This window comes from Saccopteryx bilineata, chromosome 11 (assembly GCF_036850765.1).
Source record: "Saccopteryx bilineata isolate mSacBil1 chromosome 11, mSacBil1_pri_phased_curated, whole genome shotgun sequence".
In the NCBI taxonomy this organism is placed as follows: Eukaryota; Metazoa; Chordata; class Mammalia; order Chiroptera; family Emballonuridae; genus Saccopteryx; species Saccopteryx bilineata.
This window is the reverse complement of record NC_089500.1, coordinates 60,426,898-60,451,333: the sequence shown is the minus strand read 5'-3', so window position 1 is coordinate 60,451,333 and position 24,436 is coordinate 60,426,898. Positions and strand designations below refer to the sequence as shown.

The 24,436-nt window shown below is 44.5% G+C and overlaps 2 protein-coding genes across 8 annotated transcripts in view; one reads left to right on the top strand and one right to left on the bottom strand.

The window, feature by feature from the left end:
* Positions 1 to 2,493: 2,493 nt before the first annotated feature.
* On the top strand, positions 2,494 to 24,111 carry MPPE1 (metallophosphoesterase 1). 4 transcript variants are annotated; one of them, XM_066247494.1, is made up of 11 exons: positions 3,833 to 3,961; positions 7,620 to 7,685; positions 10,216 to 10,611; positions 13,533 to 13,641; positions 15,532 to 15,635; positions 16,312 to 16,386; positions 18,645 to 18,753; positions 18,922 to 18,987; positions 19,109 to 19,231; positions 20,337 to 20,477; positions 21,448 to 24,111. In XM_066247494.1, the coding sequence occupies exons 3-11, from the start codon at positions 10,331 to 10,333 to the stop codon at positions 21,628 to 21,630; spliced, it is 1,191 nt and encodes a 396-aa protein (XP_066103591.1). In that variant the 5' UTR covers positions 3,833 to 3,961; positions 7,620 to 7,685; positions 10,216 to 10,330; the 3' UTR covers positions 21,631 to 24,111. The 4 variants fall into 4 exon arrangements, with proteins under 4 accessions (XP_066103593.1, XP_066103590.1, XP_066103591.1 ...); XM_066247496.1 differs by lacking the exons at positions 3,833 to 3,961; positions 7,620 to 7,685 and adding an exon at positions 2,494 to 2,514; XM_066247493.1 differs by lacking the exon at positions 7,620 to 7,685 and having other exon boundaries at positions 3,738 to 3,871.
* Positions 22,920 to 24,436, bottom strand: part of GNAL (G protein subunit alpha L) — a 199,474-nt gene continuing 197,957 nt past the window's right edge. For all 4 annotated transcript variants that reach the window (XM_066247490.1, XM_066247489.1, XM_066247492.1 and 1 more), the window contains one exon: positions 22,920 to 24,436. In XM_066247490.1, the coding sequence (XP_066103587.1) occupies positions 24,345 to 24,436 (92 nt within the window). In that variant the 3' untranslated portion in view covers positions 22,920 to 24,344.

The following is a 24,436-nucleotide window of genomic DNA, read 5'->3' as shown; positions in this document are numbered from 1 at the left end:
GCTCATTAACAAAACAACACATAATAAGTGCTGGCGAGAATGTGGAGAAAAGGGAACCATCCTGCACTGCTGGTGGGAATGCAGACTGGTGCAGCCACTGTGGAAAACAGTATGGAGATTCCTCAAAAAGTTAAAAATGGAACTGCCTTTTGTTCCAGCTATCCCACTTTTAGGAATATATTCTACGAACACCAAATCACTGAGTCAAAAGAAGAAACGCACGCTCATGTTTATGGCAGCATTGTTTACAATAGCGAAGATCTGGAAACAGCCCAAGTGTCCGTCAGTGGACGAGTGGATTAAAAAGCAGTTGGTACATATACACAATAGAATACTATGGGGTCACAAAAAAGAAGGAAATCTTACTTTTTGCAACAACATAAATAGACCTGGAAACTATTATGTTAAGTGAAATAAGCCAGGCAGAGAAAGAAAAATATCCTATGACCTCACTCATTTGAGGAATCCAATGAACAATGTGAACTGAGGAGCGGAATAGAGGCAGAGGTGGGATCAAAGGGACCAGAGGGAAAGCAGACAGAGGGAAAGGGGATGATAGGATGGGATCAGAGAAGGGAAAGAAATTGGTGAAATTACATATACATAACACAGCATTATAGAGAGCAGGACAGCAAATCCTGGAGGGGGGGGAGGACATTAGGGGGAGGGGAGTAAGGGGGATGTTGAGGGAACATGGGGGTCGGGGGGATGTATTCCGTGGGACACTTGAATCTATGTAAACACAATAAATTTAAATCAATAAAAGGAAAAAACAAACAAACAAACAAAACACTAGTTTGTCTTAATTATGACCCAAACAAGGCCCATAAACTGCATTTGGCTAATGTGTCTGTCTCTCAAGCACACTTTATAACAGATCTCCCTCCCACCCTACTCTCTTTGTTTCGGATGCTCTTTATTTGTTAATAAAGAAATTGGATCATGCCCTGGCTGGGTTGCTCCGTGGATAGAGTGTTGCCATTCTAGCTCACAGAGGTTGCCAGTTAGATCCTGGGTTAGGGCTCATACGGAAGCAATGAATGAGTGCACAACTAAATGGAACCACTAAGTGGAACAATGAGTTGATGTTTCTCTCTATTTCAAATCAAAGGGAAAAAAAGAAATTGGGTGAGTTGGTCTGTAGAATTTCCCACATTCTGGATTCAGCTGATTGCTTCCTGGTGGTGTAATATAACATCTCCATTTGGTTCATATATTTCCTTAATTGTAGTAAATTATAGGCTTAATTGGATTTAATTTTTTTTCCTTTTTTTAGTTTGTGAGAATACTTTAGAAGTCATGCCGCATACTTTCTGTTGCTTATCAGTGTTCGTTTGGAGTCTGGTTGTCCCAGTTTGGGGGATGTTAAAAATGTTCATCTGAACATATTTAAAAATATTACAACATTCCTAGCTAATAATAATAATTACCATTTACTGCTTACTTACCATATACCAGGCGTTTTGCTGGTTGCTTTCTATATGATTTTCTCATATTAAATCTCAGTACATTAACTAAACTCATAGATTTGCAAAAATCATACCTAATTTGTTGGCTTTAAGGTTGTGAATTATTGCTCTGTTCTTCTGTTTACTTTTTGTAACGTGGGGTAACGATTGCTGCTGATTTACAGGCTTATTTTGAGGGTTGTTGTTTTTTTTTTGATAATAGATGTGCAAGAACTTCGAAATGTAGATCAGGCTATGCTATACTGTTGTAACAGTAACATGAGTTAAAAGGAAAAAAAAACAACCCATAATAAAGAGTCACTCTGACCGGCTTATTTATTCATCACACTTTTCTTGAAGGCACCTTGCCAGGCCTTGAAGCCGAAGAGGAAAGACAGTCATCCAGGAGCGCGATTTGGGGGACAGAAGGCAGACGGAACAAGAAATCAGTTCTAGGGATAACTCAACAGCGAGCGCGAGCAACTCGCTTCCCCGAGCAGGCGGCTTCCCGCGGACCCGCTCAACCTCCGCCCGGTGTGCCTGGGTCCAGGGCGGTTCTCAGACGCTGAGCCGGTCCGCCGCGCCTCTGCGACGGGCGCCGGGCTGCCGACGGGAAGCCCCGCTCCCCGCCTAGCTTGAGGCCGTGCACTACGGAACGACCACTCAGGCCGCCGCCGCCACGCAGCCTTGCGAGGAAGCCGAGGGACCAAGTGTGAGTCCCCGAGCGCGGGGCCCCAGCACCGAGGGCGTGGCCGCCTCGAGCCGGCGGTCCCCGAGGCGACCTTGCTTCCTAACGGCCTTTTTGTCCCCGAGTGACTAGTCTTCTGCGCGCCCCCCTGGCCCTCTGGGGTGCTGTTCTTGTCCCAGGCTTCCACCCGTTTGCAGCACCTTCCCAAGGGTCCCGAGGATCAACAGTGCTCAGGAGGGGAGCAGACAGAAAAACCTGGAAGACCGACAGAGTTTCTGACACATGGTAGCCACTCTTGTTTTCCCTGCTCCAAGCACAAAACAGGGGAGGGGTTCCTGAAGTATACCGCCCAAGTGGTAACAAAGAGAAGGCCTGCTGGTAAGCTTTTCTTCTTTGTAACAAATGGTTCTTATTGACAGCGGTCCATCTTCCTGCAACGTTTGCTTTTTTTATTTTTGTTTTTTTTTTCTTTTGTATTTTTCTGAAATGAGAAGTAGGGAGGCAGAGGAAAAGACTCCCACATGCACCCGACCGGGATCCACCCGGCATGCCCACCAGGGGCCGATACTCGGCCTGTCTGGACCGCCTGGAGCGCCTGGACCGCTGCTCGGTTGGATCCCCAGCCGTTGTAGCACCTGAAGGGGAGGCCATGGAGCTGTCCTCAGCGCCGGCGCCAACTTTGCTCCAGTGGAGTCTTGGCTGCAGGAGGGGAAGAGAGAGACGGAGAGAAAGGAGAAGGGAAAGGGTGGAGAAGCAGATGGGCGCGTCTCCTGTGTGCAGGAAATCGAATGGGAAACTTCCATACTCTGGGCCCATGCTGAGCCAACCGGTCAGGGCCCCACCTTCCTGCAACTTTTTATGACAACAGTACCCATTTGCCTAGAATCAAGAAGCTGTAAACTGCTAAGTCTGCAGTTCATGCAATGATACAACTTATCCAAAAATATATCTGGGATCAAGCCTCCATGGTGAGTCTATTAAAAATCAAAAGAAGAGAGAGAGAGAGAGAGAGAGAGAGCGCGAGCCTGACCAGGCGGTGGCCCAGTGGATAGAGCGTCGAACTGAGCTGCGGAAGGGCTCAGGTTCGAGACCCCGAGGTCACCAGCTTGAGCGCGGGCTCATCTGGTTTGAGCAAAAGCTCACCAGCTTGGCTCAAGCAAGGGGTTACTGGGTCTGCTGAAGGCCCACGGTCAAGGCACATATGAGAAAGCAATCAATGAACAATTAAGGTGTCGCAAGGAAAAACTGATGATTGATGCTTCTCATCTCTCTCCGTTCCTGACTGTCTGTCCCTGTCTATCCCTCTCTCTGGCTCTCTCTCTCTCTCTGGCTCTGTAAAAAAAAAAAAAAAAAAAAAAAAAGGTGAGAGAGACAGAAAAGTCTAGAAGACATTTAAGGATGGCACAAAGGACCAAGTCATTGACGAAGATGCAGGCACATTTATGTGTTTGCTTTCCTTTGCATCTATTGTTTGGAGTTGCCAGCAGAGCCCTGACTGGTTCTCTTCCTGGGATCGCACGGAGGCTAGCCGGCCACCGGCTCTGTCTGCACGGCGCGCCGCCCGGGAGCCCGCGTTCTGGAACCGGGGCGGGGCTGGGCGGGGCTTTCTGGGACGACTCCGGGTTTCTCTGTGAGGCTGACGTCGCCGGGGCGGGGTTCCAGGGCGACGATGACGCGCCCGGCGGCGCTGAGGAAACCGGAAGCTGCGAGATGGTTGGCCTGGCTCCGAGGACAGGTGAAATGAGGGGTCCCCGCTCAACGTGGGGCTTTGCTTTCCCATCCGCCGGTGTCGTGCTGAGCTCCCAGTGAAAGTGGGATTTTACATGTATCCTTGTAACCGTGTTATAATATTTATGCTTTTAGGTTGATTGCTATTCCTTGTCAGTGCAAACTGGAACCCCCTTGCCCTTTTAAAAGTTAGCCTATTGAAAGAACAGTATTTTGGAGAATAGTAATTTATTTTGCTGGAAAATGACTCTTAAGTAATGACTATATTATTAAGTCGTAGGGGTTTCTCACTTTCTGGCTTCCTATGTATATTGAAAAATATTTTTTTAAAATATCATTTAAGATAAAAATTTTAACCAAGAAAGGCCATTGATGACATTGTGTTAATAGTGTATTTAAGATAATACACAAGTAAGAGAAAAAATTACAGGTTAGTATGTAGAAAATATTTTTTAATGCTCTTTTGGGGGGGAGGGAATTTAGATATTCAATAACTTTGACGTTAAAAATGGGTAAAATATTTTGCTCTCTGTGATGCATTGCAGCCATCATTCTTATTGGACAATATAGAACAATGTATACGTCTTACATAAATATTCTATACTGTAATTTAAAGGACCCATTCTTTTTTTTTTTTTTTTTTACAGGGACAGAGGGAGAGTCAGAGAGAGGGATAGACAGGGACAGACAGACAGGAAGGGAGAGAGATGAGAAGCATCAATCATCAGTTTTTTGTTGTGACACCTTAGTTGTTCATTGATTGCTTTCTCATATGTGCCTTGACCGTGGGCCTTCAGCAGACCCAGTGACCCCTTGCTCAAGTTAGTGATTTTGGGCTTCAAGCCAGCGACCGTGGGGTCATGTCTGTGATCCCACACTCAAGCCAGGGTGACCTTGGGGTTTCGAAACTGGGTCTTCAGCATCTCTTGCCTATGTTCTACCCACTGTGTCACTGCCTGGTCAGGCTCCACTTTATGTCTATGAATTTGACTACACTAGATACCTCATACATGAAATTATACTATATTTGTTCTATTGTGACTGACTTATTTCACTTAGTCTATGTCCTCAAGGTTCATCCATGTTGTAGAACATGTCAGATTTTTTTTCCTAAAGGGCTGAATAATATTCCATTGTATATGGATGTATATAGATTGCATTTTTTTTTTTTTTTGTATTTTTCTGAAGCTGGAAACGGGGAGAGACAGTCAGACAGACTCCCACATGCGCCCGACCGGGATCCACCCGGCACGCCCACCAGGGGGCGATGCTCTGCCCCTCCAGGGCGTCGCTCTGTTGCGACCAGAGCCACTCTAGCGCCTGGGGCAGAGGCCAAGGAGCCATCCCCAGCGCCCGGGCCATCTTTGCTCCAATGGAGCCTTGGCTGCGGGAGGGGAAGAGAGAGACAGAGAGGAAGGAGAGAGGGAGGGGTGGAGAAGCAGATGGGCACTTCTCCTGTGTGCCCTGGCCAGGAATCGAACCTGGGACTTCTGCACGCCAGGCCGACGCTCTACCACTGAGCCAACCAGCCAGGGCCTGCATTTTGTTTTTCCATTCATCTATTGATAGACATTTGGTTTTTTCCCACTTTTTAGCTATTGTGAATACTGCTGCTATGAACAAGGCAAGGCCCCTGTTATAAGGAGCTTACAACCTAGTGCAGTAAGAAGTACATTGTATATCATGACCAGTACAGACAGATACATGTACTGTTGTAAATGTTGTAAAATAAACTCTGCTATGCCTTGCCTTTACTATGTGTAGTATATGTTAGTATTTTATATTCTTTATTATTCTATTTTCTTTTTTAAAGTTCTGGTCACAAACCACCAAACCAATTTTGTAAACCAGTGATGAATCAGTTTTAGCTTCCAGAAAAATTCTAGGATAGTAGGTGTTACTAAGCTGTATTTTTATTTATTAATTTTAGCCTCCAAAGCTACTCTGTCTTCATTTCAGAAGGTAAAAGGAGGTATGCTTTGGCAGTAACATTGAAGACAATATTGGGAATACTAGTTTGATGAGTGATACAATAAATTTTGCATGAGGAAGAAAAGTGATTTTCCAAAATTTGAACAAAAGGAATTCTGTGTAAGGATTTGGTGCCAGAGGTTGTCAAACACAGTTTTCACTCTGCTGAAGAGTTCTGTGTTTTAGAGATATTCACGTTCTACCGGAGAGATGATGTGCTTGGAACTTGGGTTTTCTCAAGAAAATAAGTAATAGACCAGGTGGTTTGCTTGCTCTCCAGCTTTCTCTTTCCTTTCCCCTCAGATGTGTCTATTTCTCTATGGAAAGAAAACATAGGAGTCTGCGGGAAGGACCAGGGCTGACATATTCTTTGGTCTCTTTGCGCAGGGCCCTCCTTATCTAAGCCAACAGATTGATTAGTCATCCCGCAGCAGGCAGCCTGGAGCAGAGGGCCCAGCGAGAGGGAGCAGCAGGACCGACTGTGCGTGAAAACCGGTCGGGGAGGCTGTGCTTGTGCATGCAAAGCCGTGGCTTGCCTCCATGTGTCATCTGTCCTAGGACTGCAGTTTTGTGTCCTCTCTAGTCCCCGAATCCCACTGTGGGCTGCACTTGTGTGGCCAGCAGTATCTTTGTTTCCAGACCATTCACCCCTCTTTCAGATCTTAGCTACTGCTACTGAAATACAGTTCTCATAGTAAAGGCTACGTGGACAAGAGCAGTTTGAAAGCTGTCATTCTGAGTATCTTGGGAAACTTAGAGAAAACAAGGGGGCGAGGAGGTTCTAAATAGGGTGAGGTATGGGACGTGATCACTAATGGTCTGGTTGGTTAGAGATACTGTGGATTTGCTGATGGAATTTTAGTAGAGCAGTTGATTCTAGGTTACATGTATGGCTACTTTTGACCTCTCTGAGAGGTCATATTAAAATCTAGCACTTGTTTCTTTTTGATGGTACCAAGGGGGAAGAGGAAGAGGACCCAGTAAGGGTTAATTCTTAGAAAGTATATGTAACAATGCAACAGACTATACCATTCACCTTTCTTTACCTCTTATTTGAAAGCAAAAGTGGAAAATGTTGTCATTGGCCTTTCTATACTGTGGGGAGAGCTTATTTACCACAAGGAGCCTTATCAAAAACTATATTTTGTAACGACTTCATAGATACTGTACCTAGCAAAATATGCTTTGTATTAGCTCTCTGTAAAAGTATTTGTGGCGTAGGATGATTTTTTTATACATGTATCTTTTTATAACTTTCCAGGAACTAGGCACATTATTTGATACTGTAAATTATTTTCTGTCAGTGCTTTAGTTCAGGATGGGCAAGAAATTATTTTTAAAGGAGGTCTGAAAGTGGAAAGAACAGTTTGGTTTTATAAAATGAGTTGCTAGTTCATTAAAGCTTTTTACTTTTGTAAAAAAACAAATAAAAAATCTAGCACTTGTGGCCTGGCACAGTGGATAAAGTGTTGACCTGGAAATGCTGAGGTTGCAGGTTCGAAACCTTGGGCTTGCCTGATCAAGGCCCATATGAGAAGCAACTACTATGAGTTGATGCTTCCTGCTCTTCCCTTTGTCCTTTATCTCTCTCTAAAATCCACAAATAAAATCTTTTAAAAAATCTGCATGTGGGTACGGTTGGCTCCCTCTTTATTCATTTTTTTTTTTTTTTTAGAGAGGATAGAGAGAGGGAGAGAGAGAGACAGAGAGGAGAGAGAGACAGAGAGAGAGAAGGAGGGAGGAGCTGGAAGCATCAACTCCCATATGTGCCTTGACCAGGCAAGCCCAGGGTTTCGAACCGGCAACCTCAGCATTTCCAGGTCGACGCTTTATCCACTGCGCCACCACAGGTCAGGCACAGTTGGCTCCCTCTTTAATCAAGTACAATGCTGACTATCTATTATGCCATTCGGGTGCAGACAGAGGAAAGGTAAAGGCTGGAGTCTCAGAGCCCTTCATCTCACCCCTAGCCTCTCACTCCATCTGTCTGTGGAGCCACGGATGGGAGTGAGTACCTTCCAGTCCAGCAGAACGACTGGCAGTGCTCCATTTGAATGAGCCCGAAGAGGTTGCCTCACTTCATCAGTTTCGGAAGGCATTTTCAATTCTGGGGTTATGTTTTACATTTTTGATAATGGCTCAAAATATCTTTGCCTTTATTTATTTTTCTTTAGGTAAAGTTTTAAAATTTTTCCAGATAGAGTGGTTGCTTATTATACAACACCGCCATAAAATAAGATAGGGACTTTATAGGGACTGGGGCTTTATAGGGACTGGGGCTTTATAGGGACTGGGGCTTATGTGAAAGTTCTGAACACTGAAATTCACAGAGATTACTTTAGATCAGTAGTCCCCAACCTTTTTTGGGCCACGGACTGGTTTAATGTCAGAAAATATTTTCATGGACCAGCCTTTAGAGTGGGATGGATAAATGTATCGCGTGACCAAGACAAGCATCAAGAGTGAGTCTTAGATGGATGTAACGGAGGGAATCTGGTCATTTTTAAAAAATAAAACATCGTTCAGACTTAAATATAAATAAAACGGAAATAATGTAAGTTATTTATTCTTTGCGGACTGGTACCAAATGGCCCACGGACGGGTACAGGTCCGCGGCCCAGGGTTTGGGGACCACTGCTTTAGATGCTACAGAAATGAGTGTTTCTGACTAATTCCTTGCCTGGCAACCGTAGGAAGATTCCTAGATTCATCTTAGAAAGTCATCTTGGCAGAAAAGGATTTTCTTTCTTTATGGCTCGGTTAGGGTCTCAGGTCAGAGTCACAGTCCCCCTGCCCCACAAGACTGCTGGAGCTGCTGCCACAGCTGAGTGCTCCGGAGCCTCCAGGGCACTATTTGTTTTAAGATTTTTGTTTTGAGCATAAGCTGAGGAACCTTAAATAAAATGCCACTTCTTATCTCCCATCTCAGCCCTCCTTTTATTAACCTTTCTCTTCAGGTGTCAAAAATCAATACTTTTTTTTTATAGGATACTGAGTTTATCTATGATTCAGATGAATCCATAAACATTTTATTTTTATTTTATTTTTCTTCTTTTCCAAGTGAGAGGAGGTTAGATAGAGAGACATGTGCCCCAGCTGGGATCCACCCGGCAACCCCCGTCTGGGGCTCATGCTCTGTCCATCTAGGGCCATCCTTACAACTGAGCTATTTTTAGCACCTGAGCTGGAGGCTCCACGGAGCCATCCTCAGTACCTGGAGTGATGCACTTGAACCAATCAATCCATGGCTGCAGGAGGGGAAGAGAGAGAGAAAGACAGAGAGAGAGAGAGAGAGAGAGAGAGAGAAGGGGAAGGAGGAGAGAAGCAGATGATCACTTCTCCTGTGTGCCCTGAGAATTGATCCCAGGATATGCACATGCTGGGCCGACGCTCTACCACTGAGCAACCAGTCAGGGCCTCCATAAATATTTTAAAAGTTCCCATACCCTGGCCAGTGGCTCAGTGGATAGAGTGCTAGCCTGGTGTATGGACATCCCAGGTTTAACTCTTGATCAGGGCATACAGGAGAAGCGACCACCTGCTTCTCTCCCACTCCCTCTCCTCCTCTCACAGCCAGCTGGATTGGTTTGAGTGTGGCCCTGCACGCTGAGGATAGCTCAGTTAATTAGAGCATCAGCCCCAGATGGGGGTTGCTGGGTGGATCCTGATTGGGGTATATGTAGGAGTCTGTCTCTATCTCCCCTCCTCTCACCTAAAAAAAATTTCCCATAGAGAAACCTCCGCACATAAGCGTCTTCTTACAAGAAGACCATCTAGAGTTTTAAGGCAGGTGAAAAGCCCATATTGTGAAAATTTATATAACCTGAGTGCAGTATTCACAGATGGTGGTTCTGTCAGACCCTGTCCTCTGAGCGCAGGGTCTAGAGTGGAATGTATTAATTGGCTCTCTAAAGTACACTGTGTGTGAAGATTCACTTCTTTTATGGAAAAGAGTGTGGAAAAGTAATGAATCCATACCAGCACATTACCGAGGGCTTATGACTCACTGATTTTTAACATCCTGGAGAGGTGGTGGGGATTCCTTTTAGGAATTACACTTCAATGATATTTTTGATATGTTGACTTTCCCTGTTATGTCTACTTCCTAAAGTGTCCATCTGAAAGATTCTTGTTTAATGATTTCCAAAGTGGCGATAAGATTTTATCATCTCAATGGGAAGGAATTCTAATAGTATTATTCTGGCATACCTGCTTGTTATCCTTATCAGCAACCAGACATATTATCATTGTAAGAGTGGAGGACACTGCTCAGTTGGGAATGTGGATAGGATTCTGTAACTCATTGGTTCTTCATAGAGAGAGCCAGTGATAGAGGCATTATTAAGAAGCATAACCCAACCCTTTGCTGTTTCCCTATAGGTACATGGCTAAGACCCGGACACCATCGGCACCTTACCCAGGATTCTACAGTTTTCTCCTGGTGAATTCTTGATGGATCTGGCTCTTGGTTTCCGGCAGCGCCTGGGCAGGAGAAATGGCTGCTATCAGATTTGGGTTTGGAAGGCTCAAGTTTCATCTGTTAAAGAGCAGGAGTTTCTTGCTGTTGAAACTCATAGCTGTTGTCTTTGCTGTGCTTCTATTTTGTGAATTTTTAATCTATTACTTAGTGATCTTTCGGTGTAATTGGCCTGAGTTGAAAACTCCAGCCTCTGATGGTGAACAAGAGACTCTTGAACCTGTCCTGAAAGCCATGTTTTTGGCTGATACCCACTTGCTTGGGGAACTAAGAGGCCACTGGTTTGACAAATTACGAAGGTAGGAGCCAAAATCAGGAATCTCTGAAATTCTGTTTGCAAAAAGGTGTAGTCCTCTCCCTACAGGTCAGGCTTAATGGCTTCAGGGTACTCATTAAAGATTGTCCTCTCAGAGGAAAACATAAATGGGGCATTGGACTTTTCCTTGAACTTAATATTTACTGAGCATCTGTTCTATACAGGACCCAGGATTTGGAAGGCAGATGTGGGATTGGACAGGTCGCCAGGGCTCTCTGAACCTGTCTCTGCCTCCTTGTCTGTAACTGGGATAACATGAGAAATTGCACAGGCTGTGTGAATAAAGTGCCCAACACAGAGCTGTGGTCAGCAGAGGCCACTTCCCCTCACCGCAGGTGGGGCAGACACAGAGTGTGGGGTGTGGACCCTTCGCACTGTCACTGGAGTATAATTTTTAGCTCACTTGGTTTTTGTCCACTCTGGGCAGCAGGTGGAGCAGAGCTGACATGTGGCTGCATCCCTGGGGTGAGGATCAGAGCCTGTCCCTCCAACTTTGACCTGCACAGTGTAGACTATTTTCCCACAGGAGGCTTTTTAAAAATTAAATTGTGGTGAAATACATGTAAGATAAAAGTTGCTATCTTAAACATTTTTATGTAATTGTAGTTGTCCTTTTGTGACTGGCTTATTTCACTTACTGTCGTCTTCGAGATTCATATATGTGTCTTCACATGTGTCAAAATACCCCTCCTTTTTGAGGCTGAATAATATTCCAGTGTATGTTTACACCACATTTTGTTTATTCATTCATCTGTTGATGGACTCTTGGGTTGCCTTCACCTTTTGGCTACTGTGAACAGTGCCCACAAAAAGATGACTGATGGGGTTTTTTATTTATTTATTTATAAACTAAATTTAATGGGGTGACATTGATCGATGAGTACCTGGGTTTCAGGTGAACATCTCTGTAGCCTTTGAACCGTTGATTGTGTTGTGTGCTTACCACCCAAAGTGAGGTCATTTTCCGTCTCTGTATATTTATCCCTCTTTACTTCCTCCCACCCACTGGCAACCACTTCACTTTTATCTGTGTGATGGGGCCTTTCAACCACGTGTCAGAAGAGCTCTCTCCTTGCCCCTGATGATGTGCTGTGACCCCTTTTCCTTACCCCGACTTCATTTGTGCCTCTCTAACTAGATGCCTGTTCTTGCGAGTAGCAGTGTCCTCAGAGTGCTTTGATATACATTAACCTTACACTGGGTGGCAGGGGGAGACATGTGACGTCCCCAGGGTGGGGGAAGAAGCAGGTGCAGGTGCTCCTCTCCTTTTCCTCAGTTTTTTTTTTTTTTTTTTTAAAAGTTAGTTCATTATATACATGTTGCGTTACAGCAGTCGTTTTTTTATTTTTTATTTTATTTTTTTTAATTTTTTTAATTTATTGATTTTTTAGAGAGAGAGAGGAGTGAGAGAGAGACAGAGAGAGAGAGAAGGGGGAGGAGCAGGAAGCTTTGACTCCCATATGTGCCTTGACCGGGCAAGCCCAAGGTTTCGAACCCACGACCTCAGTGTTCCAGGTCAACGCTTTATCCCACTGCGCCACCACAGGTCAGGCATTTTTCCTCAGTTTTAAACCAGAGGAGGCGAGACAGAAGGTCGGGGTGCAGCCGAGCCCCCTGGCTTTGCTCAGACCTTACACTCGTGCTTTAGTTAGGAGCAGCTTTCCTTTTCCTGTTTTGCTGCTGTTTCTAGATACTTTCTTCTCAACCGCAAATAGCATGAAGTCAGGAAGAGCTGAGAAATGTATTCTGAGAGGTATCTTGAGTGAAGCTGTGCCATGCAGCAGTTTACATGAGGTCTGAAGTCTCCTCTGACCAAAAATTACTGTCCCTTATGTCAGGGGTCCCCAAACTATGGCCTGTGGGCCACATGCGGCCCCCTGAGTCCATTTAAATGGCCCCCGCCACACTTCTGGAAGGGGCACCTGTTTCATTGGTGGTCAGTGAGAGGAGCATAGTTCCCATTGAAATACTGGTCAGTTTGTTGATTTAAATTTACTTGTTCTTTATTTTAAATATTGTATTTGCTCCCATTTTGTTTTTTTACTTTAAAATAAGATTTGTGCAGTGTGCATAGAGATTTGTTTATGGTTTTTTTTATAGCCTGGCCCTCCAATGGTCTGAGGGACAGTGAACTGGCCCCCTGTGTAAAAAGTTTGGGGACCCCTGCCTTACGTATATGCCCAGGACAGAACCTTTCTCCTTTGCAGGGGGAAGCCGCCAGGAACATGCTTTAAAAAGGAGGCAAGAATTGGGATCCTTAGGAAAGTGACCAGGTCAGAGTCTGTTAGGAGAGAGGGACGGTGGAGAAAGCAGTGACAAGTTTGAGCACCTGCTGTGCTGGCTGTTCACAAGTACTACCTCAGTGGCTCCTTTGTCCTGTGACAGTGGGTGTTTATTATCTTCATTTAACAACAAAGAAACTAGGAGTCAGGGAGAGGAGGCAACATTCTCTACTGGTTAGTGGGTGGAGCTGGGATGGTAAGCCACTGCTCGTCAGGGTCCAGGTCCCAGCCCCTTTTCATTCACTTGTCTCACCTGAAGGGTGATGACTTGTATGTCTGAAGCCTACAGGATTTACAGTTTTGATATTGTCTAGTCTGTTTGTCTCATCGCCTCTCCCCAAATCTGAAGGCAAGAAGTTGAGGTCCCTTCAAGAAGAGGTGGAAGTTAAGCCAGTTACTGTCATCTCAATGTGGTGCAAAATTAGTCTACTCTGGGCAGCTCTGGTGGCTTTGCTCCCCGCATTTAATCAGATGTGGATTCTTTGGCCCTTCCAGGCTGGGAATGTGAGTGTGGGGCCATAGAGGAGGAGATTGGGACCAATAAATTTACCTTTAAATGGTCCAGGAGACAGGTGGAGGTTCCCCCGGAAACAGACTGATGCGTGTCCCCATTGGCCTCTAGGGAATGGCAAATGGAGAGAGCCTTCCAGACAGCTCTGTGGCTGTTGCAGCCAGAAGTCATCTTCATTCTGGGGGATATCTTTGATGAAGGGAAGTGGAGCTCCCCCCAGGTAGGACTCTTCAATCCTGGCGTCTCAATCCTGCTTTCAGGGTCCTGGACAGGCAGCCCCGAAAAATGCATGAAGAGATGTCAGCTGGGGTTAGAAGTTTTGTGTAGGATCAATATTATAAATATAAAGTCTGTTCTGAAGATGATTAGGATCTGCGTCTAATGTCAGTCTGGAGTTAGGTTGACTAATTTTATATTTGTCTATGTAGGAAATCTGTAGATTAGTCAGATGTCACTTTGTGGGAATGCACGGTCCTGTGAATGTCTTGAAAAGGGAAAATTGGCAAGACGGTGTTTTTCGATTACACATTGACACATAATTTGATTTTACGCTCTTTACACTCTTATTTAACCACTACATTAAACTATGCTACATAAGTTGCTTGCTAGCCTCTTATTGTCTTTCTTCTGAGGGAGGGAGCCGTGCAGAAGGGGGCGTGGTGCCATGTTCCTCTGCCTGAGCACTGAGGTGACGGGAAGAGAGGCTGTACTGACCTCTGCTCTTAGTGCTCGGCTTGTTACGTTTCTGGAATTAATGGAAAAAAAAAGAACTTTTTTTTTTTTTTTTGTATTTTTCTGAAGCTGGAAATGGGGAGAGACAGACAGACTCCCGCATGCGCCTGACCGGGATCCACCCGGCACGCCCACCAGGGGGCGATGCTCTGCCCCTCCGGGGCGTCGCTATGTCGCGACCAGAGCCACTCTAGCACCTGGGGCAGAGGCCAAGGAGCCATCCCCAGTGCCCGGGCCATCTTTGCTCCAATGGAGCCTTGGCTGCGGGAGGGGAAGAGAGAGACAGAGAGGAAGGAGAGGGGGAGGGATGGAGAAGCAGATGGGCGCTTCTCCTGTGTGCCCTGGCCGGGAATCGAACCTGGGACTTCTGCACGCCAGGCCGACGCTCTACCACTGAGCCAACTGGCCAGGGCAAAAGAACTCTTCTTGTTGCTTAAAAACATTTGGTCACTGATGGTTTTTGGAAGATATTAAAAATTCATTGGTATTTCACCGCACAATCCAAGAGCTGTACAAAGCATGTCTGGGCCCAGATGTGATAGAAACCCGTTGTTTACAGGGTTGTGGTGTCTGTTATAATCTAGTTAAAAATTAAATATGAGATAATGAGAAAAGCAACTAGTTATAAGATGAGATTGGATATATATGTTGGTTTTCCAAATGAAGGACATTTTATGTTTTTCTAGTTTTATGCTAGTCTGATTTTACATTATTTTAAATTTAAATATTACTTTGTAGAGTGAAGTTTTTGTAAATGTATTGAAGTACTCTACCCAGCATGTTTCCCTAGGTTGGGCTGTACTTAAACTTTCAGTATAAAACTTATTATTATTTAACCAGGCGATGTCTACCCTAGAGTATCCAATTGATGTTTTTAAGATGAATAAAAACAAGAACTATAAAACATAATTCCCAGTATTTAATAGTTAGATTTTGTTTTCGCTCCACGTCCTCAACAGTGGCTCTAGGGAAATACTAATGCTGAACGTGAGCTTGTCCCTGTCTCGAAGGAGACACGTGAATTCACTTGACATTTCCCAACAGCCCGTTCTTATAACATGACCAGAGGTGATGTGATTCTCCAGCTGGGGTCTATGTGCCGTCTTCACGGGATCCTGAAATAATAGCTATATGAACCAGGTACTCGGGAGGTGGCCAGTTAATGTCTTAAGATGAGGATAGCATTTACTTAAAAGTTGGCATTGAATTAAATAATTAAAATACTAAGTTAGTTTTGGAAAAAAGTTTGACATAGAATCTACATTAGCTTTGTGAATAACCGATGGGAACAGGGGAAATAACTTCTCATCATCAAAACAGGGAGCCACAGGGAAGAGAAGGTTCTCTGGGTATTAGCAGTGACCATCTTATCCCACAGGCCTGGGCGGATGATGTGGAGAGGTTTCAGAAAATGTTCAGACACCCACATCATGTGCAGCTGAAGGTAGTTGTTGGCAACCATGACATTGGCTTCCACTATCAGTAAGTAGTTCACTAAAGCATTGCAACATGAGCACCCTTGCTAACTCTCATTTCGCACCTGCTGCAACTTATGTGAAAGTCTTGTTTGGGCTGGGGGGGGGGGAAATTTGTGTAAGATTGGAGGAAATTTGTATAAGATAAAGCCTCTGGAATGTAAGCTCCATGAGGGCACCGATTTTTGCTTTGGAGCATCGTACACCTTCAATGAATCTCTTAAATTAATGATTTGTGGGTGCCCTTGTGTGATTCTAACTTGGAACTTATCTTTAATGGCTAGTTATTTTTTTGAGGGAGGAATTGGAAAACAAGATGATTTAGAGTTTAATAGCTAATATTTATATAGTATTTATTATGTGCCAGCTTGTGTTAAGCATTTCCATACATTAACTCATTTAATCTTCACCATGTCCTATTATTTTACCCATTTTATCTGAAGAAACTAGGCTCTGGGGACTAAGTCATTGCCCCAGGTCTCGTGGTTAGTTGGTAGTGGAGCTGAGAGTCGCACCTTGATAACCTGGGGCCAGCTGGAGCTCCAAACTAACAGTGCTAGTGTGTGTGGGGGGGGCTCAAATCCTGAAAGGTTCACGTTGTGAGTGTGTGTGTTCATGATAACTTGTAAGAGGCTTTAAAATGGCTTGTTTTGAAAAATGTCCCTATTTACAATTTAATGCAGGATGAGCACATACAGAATAAAACGATTTGAGAAAGTTTTCAATCCTGAAAGGCTGTTTTCATGGAAAGGAATTAAGTGAGTATTATTTGTGAATTCTTACAAGGACCTGTAGTCCTTGGAATTAATTTTTCAAAGGTGACTGCCACACTGATCAGACCCACAGTCTGTCTGGCCTGGGTTGGTCTCTGACGAAGGTACTTTAGGCTGCCATCGTTGAGGGCCCCATCGGAGCCACCTGGCCTGGGTTAGTCTCTGACGAAGGTGCCCCATCGGAGCCACCACCCTAGTTTTCCCTAACAACCTGCAGTAAATCAGCTAGTCTGTGGCTTTGCTAGCCAACCGAGAGAATTGTATTCCGTCGGTACTGCCTCTGGGTGATAGAAATGTCATCAGTCCACTTCGTAAAGGAGTTTTTTTTATTTGTTCAACATTTACTTCTCTCCCTTTTTAAAGGATGTTCCTGTGGTTGTGGTGTTATAGGATTTGGCCAGTGTGCTCACTATGCTCTGTAGCTCTGCGCCTACCCCTACTTCCATCAGCCTTGATTTTCAGATCGAAGTTTCCTCACCCTTTGTCTGACCATCAGCACCAGCTCCCCTTCTGCAGGGCAATTTTTGTGCCATCTTGGGACCCTTCCCAGTCTCTGTGTGTTTACAGCACAGTGGACCAGATAGTACCTACACAGTATTCTAGCTGAGACCTAGTGGAAAAAGAAGGGGTGGGAGAGGAAGCTTCTGCTATTTTGATCATAACCTTCCCATGGTATCCAGTACTCTGTTAGCTTTGGCCAGAGCAGCTAACTGGGCCCACCAGACGATGTGATCTGTGTGAAGCCCCGAGAGACCAGGGTCCAGTGGGTTCCCCACAAAGCTCACTTGTTCTCTTCCTTTGCCGGTAAGGCAGAGTGCTGGGCGTTCTCTTTCCTGAGTTATAATGAAGACTTACACAGTTTTGAGTTTTTTCTCCCTAGGCATAGAGTTTAAAATTGTTATGTTAAATATGCTAATTATACAGTGTGTCTGTAAAGTCATGGTGCACTTTTGACTGGTCACAGGAAAGCAACAAAAGACTATAGAAATGTGAAATCTGCACCAAATAAAAGGAAAACCCTCCCAGTTTCTGCAGGATGATGTGGCAGCATGTGCGCATGCGCAGATGACGACGTAACACCGTGTATTCAGCGGAGCAGCCCACGGCCATGCCAGTCGAGATGTGGACGGTACAGAGGAAAGTTCAGTGTGTTCTGTGGCTCGCTAAATTCGAATCCGTGACCAAAGTGCAACATGAATATCGGCGCGTTTATAACGAAGCACCACCACATAGGAATAACATTACTCGGTGGGATAAGCAGTTGAAGGAAACCGGCAGTTTGGTGGAGAAACCCCGTTCTGGTAGGCCATCAGTCAGTGACGAGTCTGTAGAGGCTATACGGGATAGCTACCTAAGAAGCCCTAAAAAAATCTGTGCGTGAGCCCACATCGAACTGCACTGAATAGGTCTGAAACTGGGAGAGTTTTCCTTTTATTTGATGCAGATTTCACATTTTTATCGTCTTTTGTTGCTTCCCTGTGACCGGTCAAAAGTGCACCATGACTTTACAGACACATTGTACTGTATTTAAGATTATCTGATTAGTCAGCTCCTTATCTCTAAAATTCTTTAAATTTCAAGCAATCTTTATGACAGGGACCTTGTTCATGCAAAAGTTGATGTGTGTAGGAAATAACAACACATTTAATGGAAGTTTATAGAAAATATGTATAACTGAACTGGTTGCAAAGGAGAACCATAATTGACTCATTTGGGATCATCCACACTAGTCTAACCAGCACCGCACCCCCCAGTCCTGCCTGCTTGCTGAGAACCAGACATTACTGAATGCTGCCTGTAGTTTACTTTATGGAATAACAATATCGCTATCACTGAGTACTTTCTAGGGCAGGACCTATTTTGTTGCATTATTTCATTTAATTCTCACAGTGAGCTGATGGCGCAGGTGTGCTATTTTTATCCCCATTTTGCAGATGAGGCACAAAGAGGCTAAGTAGAGGTGCCCAAGGACCCATGGTTTGAGGCTGAGCTTAGCATGTCTGTCCTTAGAGCGTGTCTGTACTTGTAGATTTCTCAAGTCCTAGCTTACAAATCCTTTCACCATGTCTTGGACTTCAGTCCCAATAATGCTATTTTGTTTTCTTAATACCGACTACTGCCTAAAAACACGGATTATTCGAGTTGCATTTTGAAGCTGTTCTGGGGGTTTTATTCCAAGGGAGCGATATTGCACATACAGAAGGCGAGCAGCCCCCGACCCTCTGCTTGCTCCCACCCCGCAGCTTTGTGATGGTCAACAGCGTCGCACTGGAAGGGGATGGCTGCAGCATTTGCTCGGAAGCAGAAGCTGAGCTCATGGAAATTTCTCACAAACTGAATTGCTCCCGAGAGGTAGGAGAGCATCTGAACAGCATAGGTGCCTTCTGTTCTGTCATGTTCTAAGGGCACAGTGAGTGGGAGCATTTGTGTTTTTATCATTCTGTCATCTCTGCCCTTCCTGCCTACCATGCCCGAATACGTGCTGGGTTTGCAGGGTAACTGCTAATTTCTGACCCACAGGAACCGAGCTCGGGCCACTGCGGCCACGAGCAGCCCCTGCCGTCGTCGGCCCCTGTCCTCCTGCAGGTGAGCTCCTCCTGGAGGTGGGGCGGGAGAAGGCAGCTCCTTGTTTTGGGCAGGACCACTCAGGGTCTAATAAAGCCACGTCTTGACTCTTCTTTCAATCCCTTCTTTCAATCCCCGACAGCACTTCCCGCTCTTCCGGAGGAGTGACGCCAACTGCACCGGGGAGGACGCGGCCCCTCCGGAAGAGCGGGCACTCCCCTTTAAGCAAAGATACGACGTGCTTTCTCGGGAGGCCTCGCAGAAGGTTTGGCAGGGTACCAGGTTCTGACCCAGAGACAGGACTTGTGTAGTTTTGATTGAGGGATGGAGGACAGGTTTTGGCACTATCTCAGATTTTCACCTCATCCGTGTGTTCCTTCCCCCACCCTCCCAGTGATATTAGCAAGAGGAAGGGGGGGGGGGGAAGAAGGGGAAGAGATAGAGAGGAACACTGATTTGTTCCTGTATGTGCACTGACCAGGGATTGAACCCGCAACCTCTGTTCTTCTGCGGATGCTCTAACCAACCAAGGTACCAGGCCAGGGCCGCTTCTGTTTCTTAATATCCAGTTAATAATATTTTCAGCTATTCTTTATTCAAAATTTTCCCACCAACTTAATGTATTTGGAAATGTAAGTGGAACTTAAGAGTTAATTATTTTAGGGACTTTAAAATGCTCTTTCTTAAATATATATTTATATAATATATAGTATATATATATAATAAAATATAAACATATTTATGAAATACATTTATAAATATTTCTAAAACCAAAACAATTTAAAAATATGAAATCCGGGCCCTGGTCAGTTGTTGGCTCAGTGGATAGAGTGTCACCCAGCATATGAATGTCCTAGGTTTCATCCGGGTCAGGGCACACATGAGAAGCGACCATCTACTCCTCTCTCCCTCATTCTTCCTCTTCTCTCCCTCTTCCCTTCCCACAACCAGTGGCTCAGTTGGTTCTGATTGTTCCCAGTGTTGGTCCTTGTGCTGAGGATGGCTGGGTTTGTCTGAAGGCATCAGCCTCAGGCACTAAAAATAGCTCTGTTGATTTGTTACAGATAAGGGTTACGTGGATCCCAGTGGGGTGCATGCAGGAGTCTGTCTCTCAATTTCCCCTCCTTTCACCAAAAATTAATTAGTTAATTAATAAAAAAATAAAATTTAGGATGAGGATAGATTCTAAGAGCCTGAACTTAATTTTGATAGAATATAAACAAACCAAAGGATTTGGAGGTAAAATTAAAGCAGCCCTCAGAAGTCGGGGTTGCGTATTTAGTTTAATGAAATCGACAGTAGCCCCGCTGTGGGACCCAGTAGGGTGGGGTCCCAGCCCTAACTGCCTGTTGCTGTCTCCCGTGCGGCAGCTGCTGTGGTGGCTCCGACCCCGCCTGGTCCTCAGTGGCCACACGCACAGTGCCTGTGAGGTGCTCCACGGAGCAGGGACCCCTGAGATCAGCGTGCCGTCATTCAGTTGGAGGAACAGAAACAACCCCAGTTTCATCATGGTAACGTGAACATTTATTTTTGTCTCAAAGCTTTCATACGTATTTAAACCAACACAGTAATCAACTATTAATTGCTGCAATCTATAAAAATATACAAAAGCCTTAAATAAACTTCCATCACTCCACATGCACCCTTGATCTGATACACTGCCCCCCATGTCTATCTGATTCCTCCCCCTTGCCGCCCGACTTCCTTGCATTATTCTGGGGGTGGCAGAGAGGAGCAGCTTACAGAGTGTTTTATCCTTCAGGGATGGCAGTGTCCTCTGATGTTAGACTCTGTTGGATTTTTTAAGGAAATGGAATCACTGCTTCATTAGCTATACTCAGTCATGTCTTGTTTTCCAAGTGTGGCCATGTGCTTTGGCAGAAAAGTGCCATAGCTCTTGCAGGTTGATTAAGGATGTTTTTCGATTAGTGACCACCTGATGTTTCAGCTCCTTTCTTTTGCCCTTGGGTTCCAGCATCCAGTTCATAATGCTTTTCTGTCAGATACTTCTGCTTCATAAAAATGTGGGGAAAACCTCATGTGGTCAAATTCAAGTAGTCACTGAAAACATTCTCCACTGTCACTCCACATAGCAAAACTGTCTACACTCCCCCAAAAAAGTCCCATTGAGATGCCCTGGCACATACACTATTTCTAGGTGACAGATGGCTTGTTTTAACATCAACAGTCATGAAAAATAGCCTTGTACTCCTGTTCTTCAGTGACCGTGGCTCGAAATCCTCATGCCTATCTCTCCAGTACGTCCCCTATGGTTAGAGGGAGCTTTGACTTCCCTTCTCCCCACTGCTTGTGTAGGCTAAAGGCTGTGCATCCTTAAGTCCCAGATGAGACCAGCCACTTACCTGCCTCACCCACGTAAGCCAAGAAAACTGCCTTGCCCTCTTTTTCTGAGTCAGACTGTTGTGCGGGAGCTGTGCGTGGAGCTCTCTCTGCAGCATAACATTCCTCTTCCCTTTCCAGGGCAGCATGACACCCACAGAGTATGCCCTGGCCAAGTGCTACCTTCCCTTCGAGGACACAGTCCTGATCACCTACTGCGGAGCAGCTGTATTCCTTGTAGTCCTCATCGTAGTGCACCTTGGACTTCTTGGCTCAACTTTTCTTTTTGGTTGTAAGCTGCTCAGAAAATTTAAGACAGTGTGAAGAGCAGGAGACTTTTTGCATTTAGTAATATATATCAAAGCCAAAGAAACTGAACTTCAGGCAGTGCTCATGTTAGAGGAGACCAAAGTAGATGGTCTTTATGCACATCACAGAAATTCTAAATCACTGATGCAAATTACTGCAGAATAAATAGTTGATTGTACTGTTCTCATGCTATACAAGTGGAACGTGTACTCTACGACAAATCTGTTTTCTCGTTTTATCAAATATATGTATAATCGAAGACTGTATCTGTACAATATGTAAACACTATTAATGTCATCACTTGCATGCACTAGACAGTCCTTCCTTCCCCAAGATGGAGCCAGCAGCCCTGGAGCACACTTGGGAGTAGGTGTATACAAATCAAACATTAGGTTTGCTTCTGTCCTCCTATGAAGTCATTCTCAAATTCCTATATATTACAAAGCTGTCCACTGAAAATAAATGTACAGATGCTACAAGCAGGAATATATTGTTTACACAGACTTTTGTACTTTTGTGCTATAGTAATGGAATCATATTTTTGATAAGTGTAATTTTCTCTCCAGCATACTGAGTTGTTAAATCTGAATTTAATGCCTGTCAGTGATAAAAATAAACTTGAAAAAATGGATTTGAGCCAGATAAAATGTATTCTTTTTGTGTTTTTCTTTTCCCCTAAGAGTCTAGTTCTTTTTCAATCAGACTTTTAAATAGCAAGTTTAGTTCTAGGGGAGTTGTTGAGTAGTAATAATGCATGTAACAATATACAGCTTAATTTTTTGTGTAATATGGGGGGGGTTATCTCTTCAGTTTTTCTTCATGTTTTACTTGGAAAGTGCAATGAAAACTGAAGATAAGCCCTGCTTTATATGTCTCAGTTCAACTGAGAGTTTTATGAAACAGTTAAGGATGACGGGAGCAGGAATTCCGTGATAATGAGCTAAAATATATATGTAGGTGTTGCATTGACTGTCCATAAAGTTGTCATCCTTTCACGTTAAAGTAGTAGTATTTAAAATGAGATAAGTTTAGAAAGGATTATTAAAATGCTAATTATGTGATAGAGTAAACTTTAAAATACTTAACAAAAACTAGAAGACTAAAAGAAAATTGACGAAGTAACAGAGGCTAGGCTGTCCCTTTTCTGGATTTGTATTGTTGAAATATAACTTTGGACATCATAACAGATGATCTCTGACCTAAGGAAACTACCCTAAAAGCTGTGACTGAGGACAGAATATAAAATGTCCCAGCTACAGTGATTCTTGCTTTGTAGATATACTGTGCCATAACTTTTGAGGCTGTATTTGCAGATCTTTCAAATATGAGAAACAGCCATATATGCTGACTTTATATTTCACATAAAAGTTTTATAATGTTTCTTCTTGAAAAGGCAAGTGAGGTTGCCATTCTTGGATTCTCCTAGGCAGATGTGAATGTTGACACCCTTTTGTCTTTTCCTTCCTGTTTGTCCATGGTGGAACCTGTGGTCAAGCGAATGATTCACAAGCTTTGATAGTGTGAATGGTTGACCCAGTCTCACACAGGACACCTGCAAAACTCTATAAATAGCAAAATAATCAAGAAACATATTTTCTGGAGAGAAGAAACATCCTTGGTTCTCTGGGTTCCCTGAAAGAAGCTTGTGATGTTAGTACGGCATTAGTTGTAAGACTTAGATGATTAACGTATATAACATACATGTATATATAATATTTTAAAAATCAAGGAATATTTTCAAAGTACCAACCTGATACAATATTCTAAATTCTATGGATTCTACAGATACCATTCATTCTCTTTCTTAGAGCAAGCAGCGGGTATGTTGACATTTAGCTGTTCAGCACAATAAGAACACATTTCTTTTCAGATATAGCCGTAATCAAGGCACACATATCTACAAGGATTTTTCTTTAGTAGTTATACAAAATAATTGTGTGGTCTGTACAATGTAATAAACCAGCAATAAGACAACAACGAAAGAATGTCTGAGACGGGCCCCAGCGTAGGTGAAGTCCAGGGAATCGTTTTCAGACTGGACACACCTTGCAGTAGTGAATGTGGTAGGTTTTCTGCCTAAATGTAAAAGGCTCAAAGTAGCTCTAATTCAAATGCCTGAGGCTAGCAGAGACTCTCAATACTATTTTTAAAAGGTTTTCTTAACAATCTGTGTTTTGGGGTCTACTCTAAGTCTTGGGCTGATGCAGATCAGAGGAGGCGGCCCCTGTCCGCCTGCTGCTCCTTGAAGCTAGAACCAGAAAGCCAGGAAAGCCTGGCCGCACTTCGCACAGGCGCCTCCCAGCAGGCTGTGTGATGCGCAGCGGGGCGAGTGCACTTCTCCGTCCGCCATCTATCAAGTTTTTAATGAGTCACTACAATGAATGGATGAATAAAAGGGGCCCACACCCAAAGAAATTTCACTGCAGTGTCACCCAGGGGAGAGTGGACGGTTTGCAGTGACACAAATCGGGTGTGGGTAGGGAGGCTAGGGAAAGCCATGTTCAATGAAAACAAAAGCCACAAACCAAACCTGAGGGGAACAGAGGTAGCCAGAGGCTTGGTGGTCACGGCAGGACAGACGGTTGCCTGGACGACACTGGGAACTCTCCTTTGTACCACGGCTTGGCTTGGGGCTGACAGGCAGGCAGTTCGGAGGGCAGCGGAGGAAGGCGCCTCACAAGAGTTCGTACTGTTTGAGGTGCATCCGCTGGATGATGTCGCGGCAGTCGTTAAATACCCTGCGGATGTTCTCCGTGTCCACGGCGCAGGTGAAGTGCGGGTAGCAGTAGTGTTTGCCGTCCCCTGTCGCTGTGCTGATCCT

Bases quoted from the DNA above. Each gene is read 5' to 3' on its own strand.
- MPPE1 (XM_066247496.1), top strand. From the start codon at position 10,331: ATGGCTGCTATCAGATTTGGGTTTGGAAGGCTCAAGTTTCATCTGTTA. The intron at 10,612-13,532 runs GTAGGAGCCAAA...ATTGGCCTCTAG, and splicing joins TGGTTTGACAAATTACGAAG to GGAATGGCAAATGGAGAGAG. The intron at 20,478-21,447 runs GTAACGTGAACA...TTCCCTTTCCAG, and splicing joins ACAACCCCAGTTTCATCATG to GGCAGCATGACACCCACAGA.